Here is a 23,094-nt window from a genome sequence, read left to right on the forward strand (position 1 = left end):
AAAAAAAAAAAAAAAACGAAAACACCAGATCATCATTGCACTGTTCAAGGGCACTCTCACTAAGTGCTTACAACCTGATCAATACAGCACTCTATTCCAAAGACAGATTTTGTCATTTATTAAACTTTTCATCTAGAAAGTATTTAAGCTTCTTTTTTTCCTTCATTCAAACCAAATTTTTCCAGGGCTCTTGTCATTTTTTACTAGTGTCCTGAATGGCTAGAATTTTGTAATGGAAATGGGAGTGTGGAAATTACTTGGAAAGGAAAGGGTGAGAGAATGACCCTTCCTAAAATGATAGTAGGGACAACGTGACATTTGGAAAATAAGGGCCCTACAGATATAGGAAATTACAGTGTATGGTGAATAGACTAAAGGAAGTAAGTATTAAAGATACAGGGTAATGTGAAGGAGCTAGGTGTGTTGTGGCCAGATAAAAATGGGCTCTGAATGGCCTTAAAAATTATTTTTGGAAAAAAAAATTATTTTTGTACACAGATTTAGAGGCAGTCAGGAGCCAGGGAGGTTTTAAGTTGGAAAGTGACAATTTACCCAAATCAAAATAAAAAATTCCATATCCAGTTTGTATATATCTTAACTTTATATCAAATAAATCGTCATAGAGTGAGAACATGGTAAGAGCTGTCTTAAAAATTAATACTGGCTGTCTCTGTAGTAGGACTTTGGATAATCTTTTCTCTTAGCTCTGTTCTACCAAGAGTTTATGCACTACTTTATGATTTATTATTGTGAGATAAAAACTGTTTAAAAATAAATCATTATTGTCACTTTGCTGTTTTATTGTGAAATCTGACACATCCATTGCTTCATGCTTCCAGTTCTTTGTTTATTAAAAGGGTAAATTTTTCTTCCTCCTGTGAGAGAATAAATGCTAAACAGGACAGGAACTTTAAGGAAGCATCTGATTTTCAGCCTATCATTCTCTTCCAACTTATTTTAGGATTGTTAAAGATTCACTCCAGTCAGTCCAACCCTCAGCAGGCTGTCCTGACGATCCCCAGCCAGCTCAAACCACTCAGTGTAAATACATCTGGAGGTGTGCAGACAATACTGATGCCTGTGAATAAAGGTAAGTTCTTCACCCACCAGTCTGGCCTGTTGTGGCTTCTCCAGGTTTGTTGTGGGGCGGCAGTGTATTCTGCCCGTTGGTGATCACACCTTCTTCGGCAGCCTCCCCTGTAGCTGTCATCACACTTCCTGGCACTTGACCTCGCAAGCACCATTCCTAGTACCAGAAGTACAACCCAGTTCATCCATTACTGGCTTCTAAATAGGTGCCCATCAAAGGGGAACATTTAGAGTTCCAGTTAGTTTGACTTTTATTTTCTTTATTTAGTAACAGACTCCCATTTCCTGTTGGGAGATGGTAGTTCATTTCAGTTACCCTGGTACTAAGAGTAACAGTTCACCATGACAACTCACTGTTTTAAAGGACCAAAGGACCTTACCGTTTCTGTTGTGTTGAAATTGTTTTTGTTGTTGTTGTTATTAGTCTAGTGTGGAGCTATTATCTTGAAGTTAGATCATCTCTGTTAAATAATTTTTATACTTGTTTTCCCTTTCTTTCTCAGTGGTTCAGTCATTTTCTACCAGCAAATCACCTACCATTCTGCCTGTAGCTACCCCAACTCCAGTTGTGCCCAGCTCTGCTCCAGCAGCCATTGCAAAAGGTGTGTAGTTTCTTGTAGTATTTTTGCCAGAATGTTATGCAATATTACTGTAAGCTGAGCCCCTTGAATTTTTAGCATCTGTGAATCAGTCATCCCTATGTACTGAGTGTTTTATAGTAGACTTGTCATTTAGCGAAATAGAGCTGTATGAAGCATCTTTTCTGTCCCAGCAACTTAAATTAAGAAGTTGCAGTAGGTAGACAGCAGTGATTAACAAATGCAAGATAAATCTGGAAGAAGAATACCAAAATATTTAGGAAGCCTGATAAGCATTGGTGGAAATAGAAAGGGATAGGATTTTATGTGGGACATGGATTCAAACCTGGACTTTAAAATAGCGAAGCAATTTTGTCTGTTCAAAGGTGATGAAGCATGGCTGATGAAGGGAACAGTCAAAATTCAGTGGGCTTATTTGGAGAAGTAGAACTAATAGAGGGACTTATACAGGGGTGTAGTATTAATAAAAAAATTTTAAGTAGGATCATACTTTTTGCATGTGTTAAGAGCCTAAAATATACCAGGCACCTTGCCAGCTACTTCATATGTGTACTTAACACACACACCTAATTATCACAATACTTTGGGGTGGCTACATACCCATTTTGCAGATGATGAAACTGAAGTTGGGAGTTGTGATGTATGTAGTTAGTGTCAATCCTCTGTGTATCTGCAGGTTTTGAATCCAGCCATGGATTGAAAATTTATACTATAGGGCCCGCCCTGGTGACACAGTGGGTTAAAGTGCAGCACTGTGAACCTAGCCACAGCCGCATCCGTGCGTGCCCTGGAACCTCTCCTGACCCACCCGCTGCTCCCCTCAGCTGTGTCCTTCGTCAGTCTGCCTGTTCTGCTCCCTACTCTGTCTCTAGTGAAGCCTCTCACTGTCTTGCACCTGTATGCATAAATCAGTAAATTCTTAAAACAAAAAAAAAAAAGGAAATTCATACTATATGGTTAGACCTGAAATGATTGATTCTGTATTGAACTTGTGCAGACCTTTTTCCTGTTACTATGCCCTAAGCAATACCATCTACCAGCTATTTACATAGCAGTTACATCATATAAGTAATCTAGAGATAACTTAACGTACTTGAGGGAATTGCAGAGGTGTTAAGCAAATACTTCACCAGATTGCATAAAGAACTTGGTTATTTGCAGATTTTGGTATCCTTGGGCCTGGAGGATGTCCTAGAACCAATTCCCCATGGATATTTCCCAGGACTAGAAAGTTGTACATTAAGTTTGAAATGTCTGCTTTTCCAGGCATGCCAAGCTCTCTCTTAATAGTCTTGAAATGAGGTGGATTCGGAACTTGAATGTAAGGAAGGATTGCCTGGTTTTTAAGTGATGTTTGATTGGCATATGCCCCTGATCGCTCATTTACATATTTTCTATGAATGCCTCAAAGTTGCATGACTCCAGCCAAAATCATATGACCTCAAAGCCTAAAACAACTACTACATAGTTCTTTATAGGAAAAGTTTGCCTGATCAAAAAGATAATTGATGAAAGAATTGTAGTAGTCTGGACCAACATTTCTCCAATAATAGGTATAAATCATAGGCCTTCCTCATTCTGATTCTGATTCAATTAATTTCAAGCTCAGGCATCACTGTTTTGATTTTTTTTTAATAGAATTAAAATTTTGTGTGATGAAATGCAGAGATATTAAGCATACCATATGATAGATTCGTTGTATCTTTTTTTTAACTTTATATGAGTGGAAGTAGATGCATTCTTCTGTGTCTGGTTTCATTCACTCACCTTCATATTTTTGAGAGTCATACATGTTATTGCTGGGTAGTATTTCACATTGTACAAATACAGTTTGTTTATCCTTTCTCCCATTACTGGACATTACAGTTGCTTCTGAGTTTGCTTTCTGTCTTGTGTTTCAGAACATTGTGATACTGCTGAAAGTTAATATACTTAGATAGTTGTTATCCAAAGAATATTAGAACATATTAGCATTATATTTTTACATGGCATTGACTTTGTGCGGTGTTGGGGAGGATCTCACAAAGTGGTGCTGTGGCCCCTTAAGAAACATCTAAAAAGCCACTTTATTACCCTGAGTTGTTAGGAGCCTGGAATTTTCCAACCTCCACCGCACCTCCCACATAGCCCCAAGCTAACAGTTCTTCCCTTGTCTACTGGCCTTTGAAGATAGGTACCATCTCAGTTCCCTGGCAGTGTCCCCACAGCAGCCGGAGTGGCAGTTTTCTCACAGTGTCATGGGAAGATCTGTTTCTGGCTTCACATGTCCTCCGTCATTGACCCTAACGGCTCCCTTTGTTGCCTTTCCCTTGTAGTGAAGATGGAGCCAGAAGCACCTGGGCCAAGCTGCCTCTCTCAAGAGGGTCAGACAGCAGTGAAAACAGAAGAAAGTTCTGAGCTGGGAAACTATGTCATTAAGTAATTATTTCAGTCTTTTTTTAAAAAGCCATATCCCCGGCTACTAAGCATGTAGAGCTGATGGGTGGAACCTGTTATCTCTTTGGGGGCTTTTTGTTCTTGGGTGGTAAGCTGTGTTACCATTTGATGCGCAGCTCAAGAGTCTTTGTCTTACACGCTGATGTGATACAGGTAGCACAGTCTCACGGTCCTCTGGTGGGCCGTGGGCCTCTCAGCTAAGCTTAGCAATGTGGACTTTCTTTGCTGAGTCCTTAGTTATGAAATTTCTTGTAGGAAGTATTCTGTATTCTTTTGAGAGTAGAGGCAGACTTCTTCATAAAGCATGAAATAAAATTTGCTTAAAAACAAAAAACAAGATTAAAAAGTGGTTATTATTTAGGTATGCACACATTTTGGATCACATGCACAGATGCTCAGTTGTACACATGGTACACACACGCTCAGTTGTTTCTTTTAAATATTCCCTCAGATACAACTTCAAGTTAGCAACTCAACTCTACCTCTATATTTTGAAGTACCTCAAACTGCTGGAAACAAGAATCTCAGACATGATGTAGCATGGATTATAATAACTCTAAGATAGGCGTTTGTATGATAGGGTTTATCTGCTGCAGTGGTAATCATACTGCCAAAAAAAATTAGATAGCTATTGTATTTACAATTCATGTAAAACAAAATGTGAAGTCCAATCTAGCTATTCAGTCTTGACACTTTCTACTTAAGCATATAATGCTCTTCATTTTTAAAGAAGGCTGTCTGTGAAAGGAAAGATACTAAGTTTTAATAGCTTTATTAAAGGAGGAAGATATGCGTAAAATCAGATTGAAGCTGTTATGTGTTTTGACTACCTTAATTTATTTTCTTTTGTCTCTTTCAGGATTGACCATTTAGAGACTATCCAGCAACTCCTAACTGCAGTAGTAAAGAAGATCCCATTAATTACTGCACAAAGTAAGATGGTTATACTGAATATAGGGATGCTTTTTTTCTTAAGCTGCGAATGGAGATACTGAGTCAGCTCAATCACCTGGTATAATAAATTAATACTGTGGTATTAACTGTGGTAGTTACCTTAGGTTTTAGCTATCAGTCATTTGCAAGGTTTAGAATGCACAAGAGCTTAGTCAACAACTAGTTAGTTTTACTGTTGAGTTGCAGAAAGAACTTTTTATATTTTTGTATGTAAGTCATTAAACTGCTATGATTATATACATAATATGTATGTGTATGTGTTACGTATATAATTAAAGCTGCATTTGTTTTCAGTGTTGATTAATAAGGAAAGAAATTTGCCTGGATTGTTTTTAAATTTTCTGCTTAATTTAATCACAGCCTTTTGTACTGTGGGTCTTTGTTTTACAGATGAGAAACTTGAGAATAAGCACAGTTAAATAACTTGGTCCAGTTTACTAGCTGTGGGTATTGAGGCAGGAGACAAATCCAGCTCTGCTTGACTCCAAAGATGTCACTCTTCAGTCTAACACTGTCACTCACTCTCTAGACCTATAGATTACAAGAACCTCCAGCAGTGACATCTGCTCTGTCACCACCATTGTTGGCACTGATGGAGTAAATTGCTTCTCAGCCCAGTGGTTGTAACAGAATCCATGGCCTTTGCTGGGGGGAGCAGCAGCCTGTGGATACTTAGGTGTATGTCCTTGGGCAACAATCGACTGAACATTTAGAGAGAAGGGATGAAGCAGGTTTCATAGCACATTCAAGGGAACATGAATGAAAGTCAGCTACAGACAACAACCCTGCTTATATTTTCCCCCAACTGTAGTAGCAAACCATTTAATCTTTGTTTCTTAGTTAAAGCTCAGGGATTCAGCGTAGGAAACTTCCAAGTATAGTTTTAAATGATTATTTTTCCCAGCCTAGCAGAAAAGCATTTCAGAAACTTTTGTTTTAAATTTAGATACAAATGTAAACTACTAGAGCTGGCAGGAAGATCAGAAAACCATCTTCCCCAGTGTTCTCACTTTACAGATGAGGTAATAAAGCGCAGAGTGGTGGTGGAGCTTGAGACCACCTAATGACTTAGTGCCAAGGCCACTGTCCTTGCCCTTGACTAGGGGGCCCTGGCTCCTTGTAGAGCGCCTGCCCACCTCCCCCACCAAAGAGCTTCCTCTCCCAAGGAAGAGTGTTGTTTTCACTAAACTCAAATTAGATGCCTTCGCTTTTAAGAAGCCCTTCTGTTTACACTGAGTCTGAAGTTGCCCAGTAAGGAACATACCTAAAATAAAAGGTCTAAAGAAGGTATTGGCTATGCTTCTAGATATGGCTTGATTTTAAATCCTAACATCATCCTGAGCATCCTGAACATGTACATTCTAGGTGAAGATGCCAGCTGTTTTTCTGCAAAGTCTGTGGAGCAATATTATGGCTGGAACATTGGAAAAAGGAGAGCTGCTGAGGTAATCTTAGTCTCCCTGCAGAGAACCTGTGGGGAGGAGAGACTCAAAGCACTTGTCCATTCGGGCTGCATTCCTGAACCCACCACATGGAACAGTGATGCCATTAGCAGCATATTATCTTAAATACTTGAGGGGGAAATTTTTCCCTCAGCTAAAAATCTCATTCTTCAAAGGCTAGCCTTTGAAAATCTATTTTATTTTCCTATGTTGGTGAACACCCCCTACATTTTCTAAAAAATAATTCCTAGAATTCACATATACTGAACATAAAGTCATGCATTTTGAATTTCAGTATGTTAGAATTAAATCTAGGTTATACCATAAAAAAAAAGTGTTATATCAACATACTTTTTTTTTTTTTTTTTAAGATTTTTCCCTTCTAGCCAGTCCGTCAGGCAACCTGTCCCAATAAACCTCTCTTCTCTAAGACCCAAAAAAAAAAAAAAATAAGATTTTTCCCTTCTTTCCTGCATTAATGCTTGTGCTGGGTAATTTTGCTTTTGGGAAAATAAATCAAAATTCTAAAACTTGAGAAAATTAAATCATGTGTTATTGAGAATTAACAATGTGACAGTTTCTATGCCAGACAGAGTGGGATTATGAGAGGAAGTAGCATATACAAAGACATGCTTACGGAGCCTTGAGAAAGCGTGAGAGTTTGGGGAAGATTGGAGAGAAGTGGGAGATCATAGTTTAAAATTGGGTGGAAAACTGGATAGACCAAACCTAGGAGTTTTCATTTTATTTTACAGACCTTAAGAGGAAGTTGTTCTACCTTTTTTATTTTTATTTTTTATAATATGTTTGTTTTTACATCATTTTGTACATTTTTTTTTATCTCAATTGTAATTCCCGTGGGTTTCCCATCACCAAGTCACCCTTCCTTTTTTTAATTGGAAAAATCAGTCTAACGGTTCAACATGGTGATTAACAATTGGCTAACATGTTTAAAATGAAGGCTAAATTGAAAAATTTGATTATGGTTCCAAAATTTCTTTTTTTCAAGTGGCAAAGAGCAATGACTATGAGGAAAGTCTTACAAGAAATACTGGAAAAGAATCCACGATTTCACCACCTGACTCCCCTGAAAACTAAGCACATCGTTCACTGGTGTCGCTGCCATGGCTACACACCCCCTGATCCTGAGAGCCTGAGGAGCGACGGGGACTCTATCGAGGACGTGCTGACCCAGATTGACAGCGAGCCAGGTGAGCCCTTGAGGGGCTTCCATGGTGCACACGCGCCTCAGCTTTTCAGCCTCCGGGCTCCTCAGCCACATCAGCCTCTGCAGTGTCCAGTGTTCTTTCCTCCGCTGAGGTCACAGGGTCCAGAGGGTGTGGAAGAGGCTGCCATGGAGAACAAGAACCTCTGGCTTGCTGTTCCTGTGTGTCCCTGTCAGCCCCATCCAGGATGTATGGAACTCCTGCGCCCAGTATTTCTGGTGTGGTGCCCTGATCAGGGATATTTGTTCAGGAGCCCTCCTTAGCATCACTCTCCAGGCCTAGTTAGGAAGTGAACCCCAGGTGGAGGTACAGATGTAAACAACTAATAATGTAGATAAGTGAATAGTTTTATGATAAAGACACAGGTGGCTGTGCTGTGGGAAATAGGGGAGAAGAGTATGTTGAGTTTCACCTTTAACCGTGGTGGTTTTGTACTCCCAACCCCATTTATGGAAGAAAACAAGCTCCCATTCCCAGCATGAAGGAACCTGGAATACAGTAGAGTAGGGTGTCTTTTAAGGCACAAGCCTCTTGTTTTTGATGATACTTGCAGGTGTCCTTTTTCCTGCTCTCCAGGGCCACTTACTATGAGAATTTCGAGGGTTTGGCTGATTTATATAAGCCCTTTGGAGAACAGAGACCATACTGACTACTTCTGTGCCTCTCTGGTATTATATGCACAAGGCATAGGCTTTTACATACACTAAAGGTTCTGTTAATGTGACTGATGAATTTGTGAGTATTGATGGATTTGTTGAAGCCGCCAGGAGCTGGATGCTCTGCTCCTACCCTACTGGGTGACCTTAACCCTACCTGGGGGGACCTCACTAACTCATTCATAGCCAGGATGACACACCAAAATACTCAGAGCCCCTACTACCATTAGAGCTAATACTATTTGATAGGATTTACATAAATCAGCCTAAGCTGGATGCAGTATGCATTAATGTGAGAATATGGGTGGTTTTGTCTTTGTATTTCTCAGTTTGCAGATTTAAATATAAAAAAAGTCTATAACATGGAAGGGGGGGGAACCTGGTCTTGTTTTTGGTGGCATAAGTCAGAATAAGTTATAACGGTTTGGTCACTTACAGCTTAACACAAGATGCTGGTCTCTGTCAAATGTATGAGTCACTAATTACCATAATTATAGATCCATGGAATTTTAGAGCCAGAAAGAAGATCCTCCTTCAGATGTATCCATTCGTCTCTGGGTCTCAAAGTGTTGATCGTATGAGGATGGAAAGTCTCTTTCTTTTGTTGTCACAGCGGTCAAAAACTGATTACCTCTCATTTAGAGTGCCCGTCATCATTCTCCTCTGCTGACAACCTCTGCCAGAAGCTGGAGGACCTGCAGCAGTTTCAGAAAAGAGAGCCGGAGACTGAGGAGGAGGTCGATATCCTCAATCTCTCAGAGCCTGTAAAGATGAACATCAAAAAAGAACAGGAGGAGAAACAGGAAGAAATGAAATTCTACCTGCCACCAACCCCAGGGTCTGAATTTATTGGTGACGTCACACAAAAGGTAAGGAGCTGTGGCCCGAGGTGTTGCTAGACCACAATTCAGGTGTGCAGTGGTCAGGGGTTCACCTTCACAAGGCAACACCAGACTGTTTGAGAGACTTCCATGTCGGCTTTCCTTCTGCTGATCAACTTGGTTCGTACTCAGCTCACCCACTTCCTACATCAGGGCTCTTGGGCAACAGAATTAACTGCATGTGAACCAGTTGCTTGTTGAACATGGAATTGAAGCAGAGCAACTTAGTCCAAACAGTGTTACTCTCTAGCTCCTTTTTTTCTCATTTGCCTCTGTGGAAGCCCCTTTTCCTCATGAGCCACATCATAATCTTTCCAAGTCACGCTTCCAAGGGTAAGCTCTCCCTAACACTTGGGCTCCGAGTGCTGTGTCCATGGTGTGATGCAGCACGCATCACCCTGGTGATACCGGGGAGTGTTTGTTCTCTGATGGTGCACAGCCGCCCTCAGCGTCTGCCACCTCCTAGCTGCCAAGGACCCAAAGTGAAAGACACTGTTGTCACTTACAGGAGGAAATGAAAATAGGGCAAGATGAAGGTGTATCTTCACCTTCTGCCAATGGACTTAGGATCTGATTACAGACACTCTAGTGTGCTCGTGCTCCTGTGAGAAATCACAGCAAATTCTGACCTCCTCCCATGACGGGATTTGAGAGTCAAAGCAACACTTGAATAGTATTTTTAACCAATCACTTTCAAAAACCTGGAGAAATTGGGTGATAGATTCTTTCAGTTATTATTTTCTGTATTAACTTCCCCATGAGTTTTGTAAGAACATCTATCATGTTAATTCTTTCAACTGGTCATTTCTCTGGACATCAGAGCAGTTTGCCTGTTTGGACAGAGCTTAATCTTAACATAGACGTAGGAACATAGTACTTTCTTTTGCTTTTCTAGATCGGCATCACGCTGCAGCCGGTGGCGCTTCACAAGAATGTGTATGCATCAGTGGTGGAAGACATGATTTTAAAGGTGGGTACCTGCTGGAAGCAGAGGGGCCTGGAGCTGCCTGCAGGGACTGAAGCACTGAGGGACTGGGCAAGCTGGACTCCAGGCTGAGTTGAGTAATGAACAGGGGCAGAAATGGAACAGAGATGACAGGTTTGAAGATTTCTCCTCCAGTCTTAAAGTTTTCTCTTTTTTCCTCATGAATTTTAAATGAAAATCATGGTTCCTCTGAGTTTCGAAGCATCTGCAAGTTTGATGTCATTTGAATGATATTGTTAGTGTCATTTCAAGTGGTTTTTTAGTAGTCTGAGGTGGAGAGTCAATGCTGTTATTGACTGTGAGTGACAGAGGTGAGGCTTTGGTTTTTCTCCACAGGTCACGACAGCAAAAGATAGTGACAGCTTTCCCATCCTTGAGCAAAGGGGTGACAAAACAGGCTTCCTTACTCAGTTCAATCTTGGGTCCTTTACAAATAACCTTACCTTTTTTTCCTTAAAAAACATTTAATTAATGAAAATTACCCTAATTCATAATTTCTCTACAATCACACCAACACTTGTGATCTGTTAATTCATCATGCTGTCTGGGCCTTTAATTTCTCCTTAAGGGCAGTTGCTCCTCGGATACAGTTGTGTCCAAAGTTTCTGGTGAAGGATGGGTCAGATGCCAGCAAGCAGATGTTTTTTTCTGTTTTGGGGGGGCTTTTTTGTTTGTTTTTTGAGAGTAACAGCATCTTCTTTCACAGGCTACAGAGCAGCTGGTGAATGACATCCTGAGACAGGCTCTGGCAGTTGGATACCAGACAGCGTCCCACAACAGGTACCCTCGTCTGTCTAATCAGCAGCATCAGGCTTACAACTACTTCCTGACAGTTTAGCTGCCCGTGAGATACTTGATGCTTAAATCAGTCCAGTAGGAGGTGGAGGTGCTTTCGGACCTTCTCAGCATGAGGCAAACTCAAGGCTCCTTGGTCATTTTCAATGAATCTCTTGATTGGGAAAACTCAGCTTTGCAAATTTTGCCGTCTGTGTCTTCTCAGTCACGACTTCATGGACATGGAGGATGCTGTTACACACCAGCTCTTTGCTGTTAAAGCTAACAGGACTGTCTTTTACCTAGTTTATTGTTTCAGTACAAAATTTTTATTTCCATTCTAGAAACCGGGAAGCTGGGATTTTAAAGTTGATATTATTTGACTTTACCAGTTAAATACCTGATGGGATCTCAGCTCAAACTCAAGCCTCCTTGGCTCCAGTGCTTTTCTAATTGTTAGTGATTGGACGCTGAAGTTTGCTGTTTTCCTAAGCACTGAGAGTATGGTTAAAGGCCTTTGTTCCACCTCCACTACTTTTTCAACTGCAGAAAATATTATTTTATCTCATCGTGCTTAAAGGCTGTCATAAATTTGTAAAGTTGTAAAAGAGTGCTGGAGGTCATGAAGGGGTCTAATTCAGAGGAATGTTGGGTACTTTGCAGGAATGGCTCACTGGGCAGCACAGAAGGGACGGGAAGGGAAATTAGCTCAGTGCTGCTGTTTCTTGTCCTGCTTGAAAGTAGCAAGTAGGTCAGGTGCCTTCGTGGCCCCTGCTTGTCTGCAGGGTCCTGATTCTGGAGCTACGCAGTGACAAGCGTGCTTTTGGTGATGGATTCAACATCCAACTTGCGTAGTGACGGGAAATAGCATCGCTGAGTCCTGTGGTAACTCAGGTTTAGTTGGCCAAGATGGAATTATAAAAATACTATTCAGCTCTCTACTTCATTTCTCTTTTCTCAGTCATCATAGTCTTTTTTCTTAACCATGCTGCAACTTCATGAAATTCATTTCATGTCTATGAAGTCTGGGAGTCAGATCCGAGTCCTGAATAGGCCAACTGCGATTGTGGGTGGGCCAGATCGCCACCAAAGTTGCAAGGAATTAATATGAAAAAGAGAAAATCACCTGGCCACGCCCTAGCCCTAAAGAGACCCGCACCATACTTGTCACTCATCATTGCCTCTTCTGTGGAGGCAGGGTAGAGGTGCCTTTGATAAGTTAATTGATTAAATTACTAGATGCTTGAGAAAAGTGCATGTGCTAACACCCTTTGTTTTTTGGACCAGGATTCCCAAGGAAATTACAGTGAGTAATATTCACCAGGCCATTTGCAACATTCCTTTTCTGGACTTCCTCACAAATAAACACATGGGGATATTGAATGAGGACCAGTGAACGGAATAAAGACGCCCCTAGAGAAGCAAGATTTGATGTTATATCTGAAGCCTTGAACTGTGATGACTCCTGTTTGGGAAAGGAGGTTTTTTGTGTGCCTCAGAATATCATGGCTACCAAACCATTGCCTCCGCTTAATTCAGTGTTTAGTCCCAGATGAAATCCCTTTAGGACAGAAGTTTCTTGCCCAATGATAGAGTGAAGCTGTGAATGGATGCATGCACTGTTGGCCTGCATTTATTCGCCCTCTGTGAAGGCTACATGAGAGGGTCTCAGAGTTGGGCTGGCCAGGCTGTGTATTCTCTCTGAGTGTGCTCAAGGGGGACCCAGGGGCCTGAGCCTTCAGAAGGTGGAAAATGAGACCAGTATTTTGTTGTTGTTGTTTTTTGTTTGTTTTGTTTGAGATTCTGCCCATTTGTGGGTTTGGCTAACCCAGTAGTTCCCCTCTAGCATGTAGAGGGGTTGGGCCTCTGCTAAGCAGGTGCCGTGGTGTGGAGGAGCCAGGAGCCATACTCGGCTCCCGAGGCAGTGAGGCAGCTACGGGAAGCGGTGACGCCATGTAGAAGATCATAAGGGCCTGGAAGGCTGCAAACTGAGCAGAGGTCTGAGCACAGGGACATAACTGCAGCCAGTGCAGAGCACTGTCAAGGGATAGGCAGTCCTAGCATAGGCCAGGAAACTGTCCGTAACCAAGAAGCTCTTCATGTGTTGGTAACGGCAGCCTTCCCAAATCCCCAGCACTTGGCAGGCTGAGCACCTTGCTTCGTGTGTGTGCTGAGCAGAGCTGGTCCCGCACCTTCACGCGGTCTGCAGGAGCTTCTGCGAACCCATGCTGAGTGGCCAGTGGGGAGCAGCCTCTGGGGCAGGCTCTCCTGGGATTACTTGTCCCACCAGTGGACTTAGTGTCCTTTCTGTCAAGTTTTTCCCAAGAAAAGTGTTTCAAAGAAACACTTGTGAGTGCCTTAAAGGTAGAGAAATAACTGCTGAAGCCAAGAGACAGGGACGTCGGTGCTCAGGAGCAATGGCTGTGACAGTGGACTGTGTTCATGAACAGACCGTCTCCGTGGGAAGGAGAAGTGAATAGACACAGGATGGTTGGCAGTGCCCAGTGATGTCCAATTTCATCAAAGATACTCCATACCAATCTTCCTAACATAGTCTGTATGGAAGAAAGAAGATCCTCTCAGTTAGGAATCTGCTCAAAGAAACCTTGAAACTATGAGTCGTAGAGAAACTGATCTAAGCAACATAATTCAGGTTTTCATGTGTCCTTCAGAAGTTTGAGTCTGGAAGAGTAGGCAGGGAGGTGACTGAGAAATCTGCTGAATAAATTTTCTTTATTCAGCATCTGTGGGTTGCTGCAAATGCAGAAGAATCTGGTAAGCATAGGGCATGCCCTGGCTTTGCAGCACAACCACCTCACCCATTCTCAGATACTTGACGCGAACTTCTGCAAGCGAAGTCAGTAGAGTGTAGGTTCTTTCAGCGGTCAGTGGACTGACAGAGTTACTGGATGAAGATTCAGCCCAAGTGACAGCAGATTCACTCACTCACAGGTATGAATGCTTAAAGAAGTTACCTTTTTGCAAAAGAAATATTAAATGATTTAACAATCCCCATATGTGTTAACGTTTCAAATGTATTTGTATCATAATGTGTAACATAACTGTGTAACAAAAATATCGACAATAAACCTTTTAGTATTTGTGATGTGTTTTTGCTGACTTTGAAGCACAACACTTTGGTCAGGTTCCTAATTAGGCCACAACAACTGGGCTGGGACACAGGCATATTATTTATTTGTACATGTAAATTAATTCTACTTTCCAAAAGGAATCTGTAGCTGCATAAGGTGACAGTTACATAAGTATTACATAAAAATCTAAAATTTGGGAGCTACAAGCTGACCCTAAACATGATTTTGGGCCCCTTGAGACAAAGGAAAACCACATAGTTGAGCACAAAGCTTCCTCAGCACCAGGCAAATTGGGAAATGGCTTCTGCTGGCAGCAGTGTGCTTGTTTGTCTGCAAAATAGAAGTGGTCTGTGCTGAGGTCCAGAGGAAAGACTCCTGTGACAGTCGTGCTGTGACCATCTGCTGTCACGGTGGCTAAAGAAGAACTAACGGCTTTGAAAGCTTTTGATTCTTTAAAAGTCAAGAAAATTTCCAGGAGGAGGCACAGAGCTGCCACACAAGTCGCTAGCTGTGCTGGCCCCAGACTCCTCCATGTCTGCATGTAGGGAATTGAGTTTGGAGGGAAATGGCGGCGTTGCATAAGCGCCTTTCCTGAATGTTAACCACTTCAGCCAGGGTTTGACAGGAGCCCCAGAAGGGGCAGTTATCAGTCAGGCACTGTGAGTGGGTCCTGTTGGGAGGGAAAGTTCCCCCATCTGCCTGGGGTGGGCTGCAAGGGTGGGGTTTCCCCCAAAAACGTTGAGGTGTTTGGCCTGAAACCCTGGAGTTCTGCACTCCAGAGTACTGGCTCTTTTGTCTGAATGACTACAGGGCACCCCAGGGGAAAGGACGTCGGCACTGGGTGCAGCTCAGTGGCGGAGGGAGGCAGCTACCAACCCTGCTGACTTTGCTTAGAGAATGACATTGTACTTTCTTTTGACTAAAACAGATTAAACTGCTTTTTATTTTTTTAAGAACTTCTCGTTACAAAATTAATACAAAAATGTTTATTATATAGGAACTTTATCAAATATAGTGAGGTGCAAGAAACTTAAACGCCCCTTAACGCCCCTTCTCAAAGCTAGCCACCATCGGTATTGCCATGCATCTCCTCGTGTATATCTTACATGTGGTGTGTATGGGTTGGGACTACATGGCTGAGGCTCGTCGCAGCTGTTTCTTAAGGCCACTCGGGTATCATGATGGAAGCTTGACTAAGACCTCGGAGGAATGAAAGTGTGGTTTCTTGAGAACTCCGCTTTCCCAGGAACTAATGAAACCTACTAAGGAAGTTTATCCCATCTGCACCTGTGTGCCTTCTGGAGGCCTCTCCACTGTGGGTGCTTTGACCTGAGCACCAGCGCCACCACCTTCTTGCTCCTAGGTGCAGCTGCTTGGGTAGGTGAGGTGACCTGCAGATCTGAACGAGGAAAGGAGGGCTTGCTGGGGAAGGTTGCTGCCTTCGTGCAGTGTGGTGGGGTTGGGGCCTGCTGAGACACCTTTGCCTCAGAGGGAGCAGCGCAGCAGATGAGAAGAGAGCCTGGCCCCCGAGCCAGAGCGGGCACGCCGGGTGGGAAGGGTAATTTTACCAGCGAGTGCAGCCTGCACAGAAGCATCAGTTCTCTCAGCAAGTGGGGTGGGAGGGAGAGTTACCCTCACTTTGAAGATGAGAAATGGAAGCTCAACCAGTCTACAGCCAGTGAGGGAGGGAGCCCAAGACTAGCTTCAAGCAGTTCTCAAGCAGGCTCCTGGTGAGAGAAGGAGAGTGCCATGCTCCCTGGAACACCACTGTGACCTGCAGCCAGAGCTCTCAGGATTTACAAGCCTCTGAGGGGTACTGGCAGCAGCCATGACACATTTAATCCTCGTTACCAAGAGACAGGATAAAGGAAGACGTAGGAGAAGGCGCTCATGTTTATAGTTAAAGGAAATAAGTTAACAAATTGAAACAGTACATTTTTGCATTTTAGTAAAATCTGAGATTGTACTGTTAATCTGTTCGCTCCCCACTGATGCCCAGCAGGCAGCCTCTCTCCTCTCAGAAACATCTAACATGCAAACCAGTGACATCTGAAATAATAGAACCTGCGTGTCAGTCAGCATATGGTTTTGGTTTTCCTTTAAAATTACTCTCGGAGCATTTCCTTTGCCAGATGAGGGGAAGGTCGGTCTGCAGTGTAGCACCTCTGAAGGGATGGACCCTTGCAGCCTGAGCTGGAAATGTGGCCGCACCACCTGCTGTGGTGGGTCTGAAGCCAGAGGCCCCATTCTGTTCACCAGGCAGGAGCCACTGTGGGCTGCAAGGAAGAAGGATCCAGAGACTTACCAGGAATGACCTGGTCAAAAACTGCCTAGACCTGTGCTTCTGACTTCCAAAAAGGGACAGAAACTCAACTGTTAGAAGGGCCACTGTGCAAAGTGGGGGCCAGGCTTGCGCCTCAGAGCCCCACTGGCCAGAATTGATCAAGAAAGACAAGTGGGTTGTGCCACGTCAGTGGGCAGCAAGCGTTCTGAAAGGCAGGTGCAGCCCAGGGCAGGGTGGTATAGATGGCCTGTGAGGTCTCAGGGATGAGGCCACAAAATACATCTCCAGTTCTTAGCCAGCGGGATGTAGCGCCCTTCTAGTTGCCTGTGTGCTCAGGGTGGGGAACCGGAGTTCGTCTTCAGGTGGGGACTTGGCCACCTACAAAGGTAGTGTCCTTCCTGCGCCCAGTACTTGAAGTACTCATCCTAGGGGACACTGTTACCACCTAAAGGTCATTCTGGCCTTCGGGTAGGTCTTTGAAATGATAACCTAAGACTACCCTTGTGTCCTTGGGACACTTTTTCCTCTTGCTCAGCATTCTGAGTCACATGCAGCTGATGACCTAAGGTTTCTTCTGCAACACAGACGTGTGGGGCCCTGTGTACCTACGGATACCATCTCGGGTAGGTCTCACGCTCGGTCATGCAGCCGGGGAAAACAACCAAGTGGACACTGCTGCTTCCAAGAACCTGCTATGTCTCGTTTAGCCCGATGCACCAATTCAGTTCACAGTAGAACTGATCTTCAGGCTCTTAAGCTTTAAAAATGGAAAGGTGCGGCCCTCCCTGGTGGCGCAGCGGGTTAAAGCACAGCACTAAGAAGCTTCCGCATGAGTTCAAATCCCGCCTGTCCCAGAGGAGATCCACATGGCGCGGCAGACCTCTCCTGACCCGCCCGCTGCTCCCCTCAGCAGTGTACTTCGTCGATCTGCCTGTTCTGCTCCCCACTCTGTCTCGTGAATCCTCTCACTCTCCGCATCTCTGACCTGTACCCCAGTTCTATATGAATAAATCTTTAAAAAAAAAAATGGAAATGTGGCCAAAAGAGCCAATTCCAAAAAAGATCTGAAGCCTCCACACGCTTGCCGAGGGAGAGGAGGACAGTGGGGCTGGCAGGGGCGCGGGCCGGTGCACGTCCATCGCCTCTGCCTACGCCAGGCCCGCGGTCCCGTGCTGTGGGGAGAGGAGCCGCAGAGAGAAGGGCCCGCTGGCCGCTGGGAGCCTGCCCTGACCTCACCCCAGCACCCTGGCGGTCTCCCCTCCTGGCGGCTGTCACACATTGAGGATCTGGGGAGCGGAAGCCTGAAAGATGGCGGAGGGGTTAGGCGCAAACTTCTTTCTCACCTCCGGGACCTGCAAAGTGACGTGGACACTCATCAGCAGGGCATTTTCCTGGGCCCCTCCACCCCCCAAGTCCAGTAAAGAACTCCCTCCTCCCACCCTGTCTTCCTGGAGTTGAAACTACTAACCTGAGGGCCTGGGGTGGGGGGAAGGGGCAGTATCCACAGGGGCAGGTCACTGTATCAGAAGGTAAAATACAGCACATGAACTTCCGTCTGTCCCTCGTGCCTCCTCTGAAAGGAGTCAGGAAGCTGGACAGCCCCACCTCCCTCCTGGGTCACCGCAAAGCCTTGACACAGTAGTCACGGGTAAGAATGGGGTTTATGAGGAAGGACAAGCCTTGCTGGGCAGAGGAGCCAGCCCTAAGTGGACACCCACAGGCTAGCGTCCGCCCCGTAGCTTTCTGTTGAGGACTGGCTGGGGTGCCCCGACGCTGTGGTGCCTGGGCACTTTGCACCATCAAAGATCTGGCACCTGGTCCCTAACGGGGGGGCAAAGTCTGCCTCACACCCTCATACCCGGAGCCCGGCCTCCTCCCGCTGCACCGCTGACCTGGAAGCCGGCCCCAGGGCTGCTGTCCCATCTGGAGGAATGTGTTGTGATGACGGTGGTGGGTTTGGCCTTTGTGGGTCTTGATGGCTTCACTGCTGTCCAGGCTTGGAATTCCTGCCTGGAACAGAACATCACAGCCTGGCACAGATCAGCTATGTCACCCCCGATCCCTTGGGACCACTGTCCTGGCCCAGTGCTTTCCACGATGGCCTGGTGAGCCCACTGCTGGAGGCGGCTTCGGCGCCAGGCGCTCCTCTCCCCTTCAAAGGCAAAATACGCCCGTAGAAACGTGCTCCCAAATACACCCAGTGCCAGGAAAACAGGCCCTCTGCATCTGACCTGCCCTTCACTTCTGAGTGCCCCGCTGTGACCTCAGCTGCCCTGAGCCCCTGAGGGAACAGGAGCAGAAACACTCCCAGGCGCAGATGAGCCGGGCCTGGGCTGTGCTGAGTGGGCTGAGCTCTGTGGGTCGGTCGGGAGCTGGACTTGCTCATCCCACACTAAGCACTTGCTACACAGCCCCCCAGCGCCCCCTTCTGTCTCTAGGCCATTTCAAGGAGCGCAAAGACCTCATGAAGATCATCTGCCTCCAGCCCAGGTCACTGGTGACCTTTATGTCCAGAGGAGGGAGGTGCGGCCTGGACCGCTCCCAGCACGGCAGAGGGCCTTTGTACTACCTGGTTGGAAGGAAAAAACAAGGTTCAGCATTTTTTCGCTTTCTGCAATTTACCTTAAGTCTGCAAAAGAATCACAGTAACTGTCTCAGAAGCTACAAGATGGCCTGCTTTTACATGGCTCTGTGCCCATGAGCAAAGGGGCAGGGAGCACCTGTGGTCTGCAGGGGGGAGCTGCCTCCCTACAGGGAAAGGAAAGGACAGGTGGGCAGCACCCAGCCCACGTCCTGGAAATAGCATTCTTCTGTCAATAAGATTTAATTCTTCTGAACGGTAAAAACCTCCTTTTGACTCTGCCAATTCCCCTGCGAGGCAATAGGCTCAGGAAGGCTGAGACTGCTGCGGGAGTGTGCCCACGGCCTGGGGGCACCCACGTGTGGGCTGGGCCTCTCGCCTCCCGCCTGTCACACTAGCTGCACAGGGCCCAGGCCCCAAGCTCAACAAAGCTGTCCTTTCTCCTTGGCAGCAGCACAGCTGGCACCACTGGGCAGTGTGCGGGAGCAGCTGTGTCTGCCCGTGGTCAGTACTCGGTACCAGGAGGCGAGCCAGGCCGGGACCCAGCGGATCACTTCTGCCCTGACGCTGCAAGGTCCCAGCCACCAGCTGCCCAAACCATCTGCTGCTCCCTTTCTCCTGGGGAAGCAGGAGGTCCGCCTCGGGCGTGCCCGTCTGTCCCCAAACTGCCTCTCGGCCAGAGCCCAGCCTTGCACCTGGCAGTCCAGGCTTGCTACCCCAGGGTGGCCGCGGGTGCCAGAGTCAGTGCTGAGCAGCAGCCAAGGCCGCCCCTGGGCCCTCAGGTGATGCGGGAGCCCAGCAGGGGCTGTGGAGGGATGCAGTTAGAAGGACCAGGGAGCAGACATGACGGCCTAGTGGCTCCAGCCAAGAGCATACAAATACAGGGCCAGCCAGCTCTGCTGTGCCTCCCCCGCCTCCACCTCACACGGACCCCCGCTGGACTGGGGCTGCAGGCCCCTCACCCAGGGTAGGGGCCGGACTGAGAATTCAAATCCCTGAACTCTCTGAACCTGTTTACTCTGCTGAAATGGGCTACATGTAAGTGTCCCAGGCTAGGAGCTTTTGGTGGGGGAGTGGAGTGAACCCTCTTCTTCACACCAGGAAGATGACTGAGGACACAGCAGAGAGGGGGACCCGGTGGGTGGTGGCTGGCTGTGCCGTGCATGTGGCCAAGCCAAGTCGGCACTTTTCTGGCTGGTTCCGGAGACCAGGGCCAGGAGAGACGCCTCAGGTCACCACGAGAGTGGGGGTCACCACGAGTGTGCCCGGATCTTGGCTTCCTCAGATCTGTGCATGTTCTGTGCTTTGTGAATGTTTCTAAACAGGTCACTTAGATAATGTGCCTCTTGCAGGAAGGCAGGCAGGGTGGAAATGCTAGTGCCAAGCCCTAGAACTAGGAGGCGGAGCGCCCAGAGGGCAGCTGGTGTGGTGCCAGGGGAGGGTGCATGCCCCAGGCTGCCTCGCTCTTGCTATTTCTGCCTCACAAGCGAGGAAAAGGCTGGAGGAGCCCAGTGAGGACAAGTTTCTACCCAGGAAGTGAGAGCTCCAGACTCCCAACTCCTGTTCCACCACTGCAGGGAGAACCCAGGTCACGAAAGTAAGTGATTGCTAAACTGGGGGATACAAATTGGATCTCTGAAGTGAGACAAACAGGTATGTGCAGAATGGGGACCGCAGAATTAAGCTGACTCCAGAAGGTGCAGTCATGGATGGGTGGGGAGTTGGGGGGCAGATAATCCACAGCAAGACATAAGCCTGGCGCCCGGAACTTGCTAAGCAGAGCGTAGTAACTAACTAGTCCCTTCAGCATCGCTAGAGCTGGGAGGGCCTAGCAAGGCTTCAGCCATGGGCACGACATGATGAGGGACGTTCCAGTCGCTGCTGGAACGTTCCAACAGGAAAGTTCAGCCCCACACATGCAGCTCACTCCAGGTTAGCAGTTCACTGGAAAGTGCTCCCTCTCCAGAGCTGCAAACAGCTCCTTGCAAGCTCCAACTTTTGGCCTGAAGGGGCCAGAGCTGTGGCTCAGCCCTGCCCGGCCCCAGCACACTGTCCATGTTCAGGCAGCTCAGCCTGAGCACCCGTGTGCTAGACACCCAGCATCCAGCACCCACTCTGGGTCAAGTGTGGTCAGCACCACATGCCCACATGCTCCCATTTGAGGAGATGGGACGTTCCACGGGTCCTGATCCTGGCAGTGTGCCAGGTACACATGTCAGCCATGCACTAAGTGGATGGATTTTACTGTGTGGAAATTATATTTCAATACAATTGACTTGAAAATAATAAAACTGAGAGCCCTTCCTGGTGGCACAACGGGTGGCACAGCACTATGAAGCGATCCACAGCCACAGCAGCATGAGTTGGATCCCAGGCCAGGGAGCTGCACTGCAGACCTCTCCTGACCCACCCGCTGCTCCCTCAGCAGTGTATTTCAGGACATCTGCCCGTTCTGCTCCCCACCCTGTCTCTGGTGAATCCTCTCGCCCCACACCTCTGGCTTGTACCCCAGTTCTGTATGTATAAATAAATAAATCTTTTAAAAAAGAAAATAATAAAAATTGAAGCAGAACACTCATGCCTTTGGCCCCTTGAACTCCATAGGTAGGTATTTATACTAGAAAAATTATGAGCAAAGATTTAGCTAGAAGGATGATTTAGCTGTAAGTTATTTTTTTTCTAGAAATTATTTTTAAATGGTAATACATGAGCATGTTGTTTAAAGGCACATGATCTGGAAAACTGAAAAGCCACTCAGTCCCCTTCCACATCTGTCCCATCTCCCTCTTCTCTACCCAGAGTTTACCATTTTCTCATCCATCCGTTCAAAGCTATCCTAATATGTGCATGTCAGTACCCCTTTTAAAAACAAGTGGTGGCAGATGTGTGTGTGTGTGTGTGTGTGTGTGTGTTTGTGGGGGGGGAGGGAGAGAGGGAGGGAGGGAGGGAGAAGTAGCTATGGAAGACTACCAGCACATTTGGGCTTCCCAGTAGCACATCCAACAGCCTGCAGCTATAACCAGTCCTGGCCAGTACCGCTATGGGATTGTTCCCCTCTGCACTGTACAGTGTGGCAATGTGCCTCATACTCTAGCACCCTTCCCAAGTTCAAGCACGCCTTGTAGGGAAAAATCCTGGGAGTGAGTAACTGAACGGAAGGAACAGTGTTTTTAATGGCCCCAACTCCTGTTACTACCCAAATTAGAAACACCCTAAACATTCAATGACAGAGCAGATTAATATTTGGACATATATTTACATGAATAAATAACTACCCATAGGATAAAAAAATGTTACAAATCTATTAACATTCACGCTGTAGAAGAACATCTAGTAACATGGATATGCATCCAAAATAGGTGAAGAAATAATATTCACATGTAAGACTTAAAGATAGATATGCACGCAAGTACACATTAAGGATTATAAAGAACCAGTGTGGAGTGGAGTGAAAAGGGGGTAATCAGATTCTTTGTTTGTCATTTTCAACTTTTCTCCAGTGAGTAGCTAGTACCTTTGTGATGAGCAGGCAAGGAGAAAGCACTTAGCTGTGGGGGTGGGGTGGGGGTGGGGGGGGAGGGTAAGCCCTGAGGGTGAGGGTGATTGGGGAGAACTCCAAGACCTGTCCTGGCCAGAGGGAGCTGGGGCCACTGGCCTGGGTGATCCCCGCCTTTGCTTAGGCCCACCTGGAGGAAGCTCAAAAGAACGGGATTTCAACTCAGACGAAGGCAGGCCTTTCTGACAGGGCTGCCCCAGCGGGGAGCCGATGGTGAGCGAGGTAGTGAGCTCCCCGTCAGCGGAGGTGCGCTGGCTGAGCCCGGAGTCGCGAAGGGACGCCCGCAGCGCCCGACTTCGGAGTAGCCGCCGAAGCTGCCCGCCGCTCGCTGGAGGAGGCGTGGGGTGGGCGCTCCGGGCGCCTCTTCCTCCGACCCACCCTGGTCCTGCCGGCTCCGGGCCTCAGTTTCCTGTGGCCGCGGGGTCGGGTGCGTGGCGCGCTTCGCCCCCAGCCCCATACCTGTACGACGTGGTGGCCGCTGCAGTGGCGTCCGCGTCGCCGATGGGGAGCACGTAGACCCCACGGCCCGGAGGCGGCGG

The 23,094-nt window shown here is 46.5% G+C and overlaps 2 protein-coding genes across 2 annotated transcripts in view; one reads left to right on the forward strand and one right to left on the reverse strand.

Annotated features, from left to right (window-relative positions):
• Positions 1-14,118, forward strand: part of YEATS2 (YEATS domain containing 2) — a 94,717-nt gene extending 80,599 nt beyond the window's left edge. Inside the window, exons 22-31 of the mRNA XM_004675020.2 lie at positions 962-1,090; positions 1,593-1,691; positions 4,004-4,106; positions 4,984-5,057; positions 6,444-6,523; positions 7,530-7,731; positions 9,045-9,271; positions 10,179-10,253; positions 10,975-11,048; positions 12,330-14,118. Of these exons, the coding sequence (XP_004675077.1) occupies positions 962-1,090; positions 1,593-1,691; positions 4,004-4,106; positions 4,984-5,057; positions 6,444-6,523; positions 7,530-7,731; positions 9,045-9,271; positions 10,179-10,253; positions 10,975-11,048; positions 12,330-12,438 (1,172 nt within the window). The 3' untranslated portion in view covers positions 12,439-14,118. The remainder of the gene's footprint in view (positions 1-961; positions 1,091-1,592; positions 1,692-4,003; positions 4,107-4,983; positions 5,058-6,443; positions 6,524-7,529; positions 7,732-9,044; positions 9,272-10,178; positions 10,254-10,974; positions 11,049-12,329) is intronic.
• A 3,276-nt stretch (positions 14,119-17,394) lies between these two features.
• MAP6D1 (MAP6 domain containing 1) lies at positions 17,395-23,094 on the reverse strand (the record flags this gene model as incomplete). Its single annotated transcript, XM_004675395.2, has 3 exons — positions 17,395-17,770; positions 18,311-18,428; positions 23,015-23,094. Coding segments are annotated over 3 exons (279 nt in total), but the record flags the coding sequence as incomplete, so codon positions are not given.

The sequence above is a fragment of the Condylura cristata genome, unplaced genomic scaffold (assembly GCF_000260355.1).
Source record: "Condylura cristata isolate star-nosed mole 26May11 unplaced genomic scaffold, ConCri1.0 scaffold00003, whole genome shotgun sequence".
Lineage (NCBI taxonomy): Eukaryota > Metazoa > Chordata > Mammalia > Eulipotyphla > Talpidae > Condylura > Condylura cristata.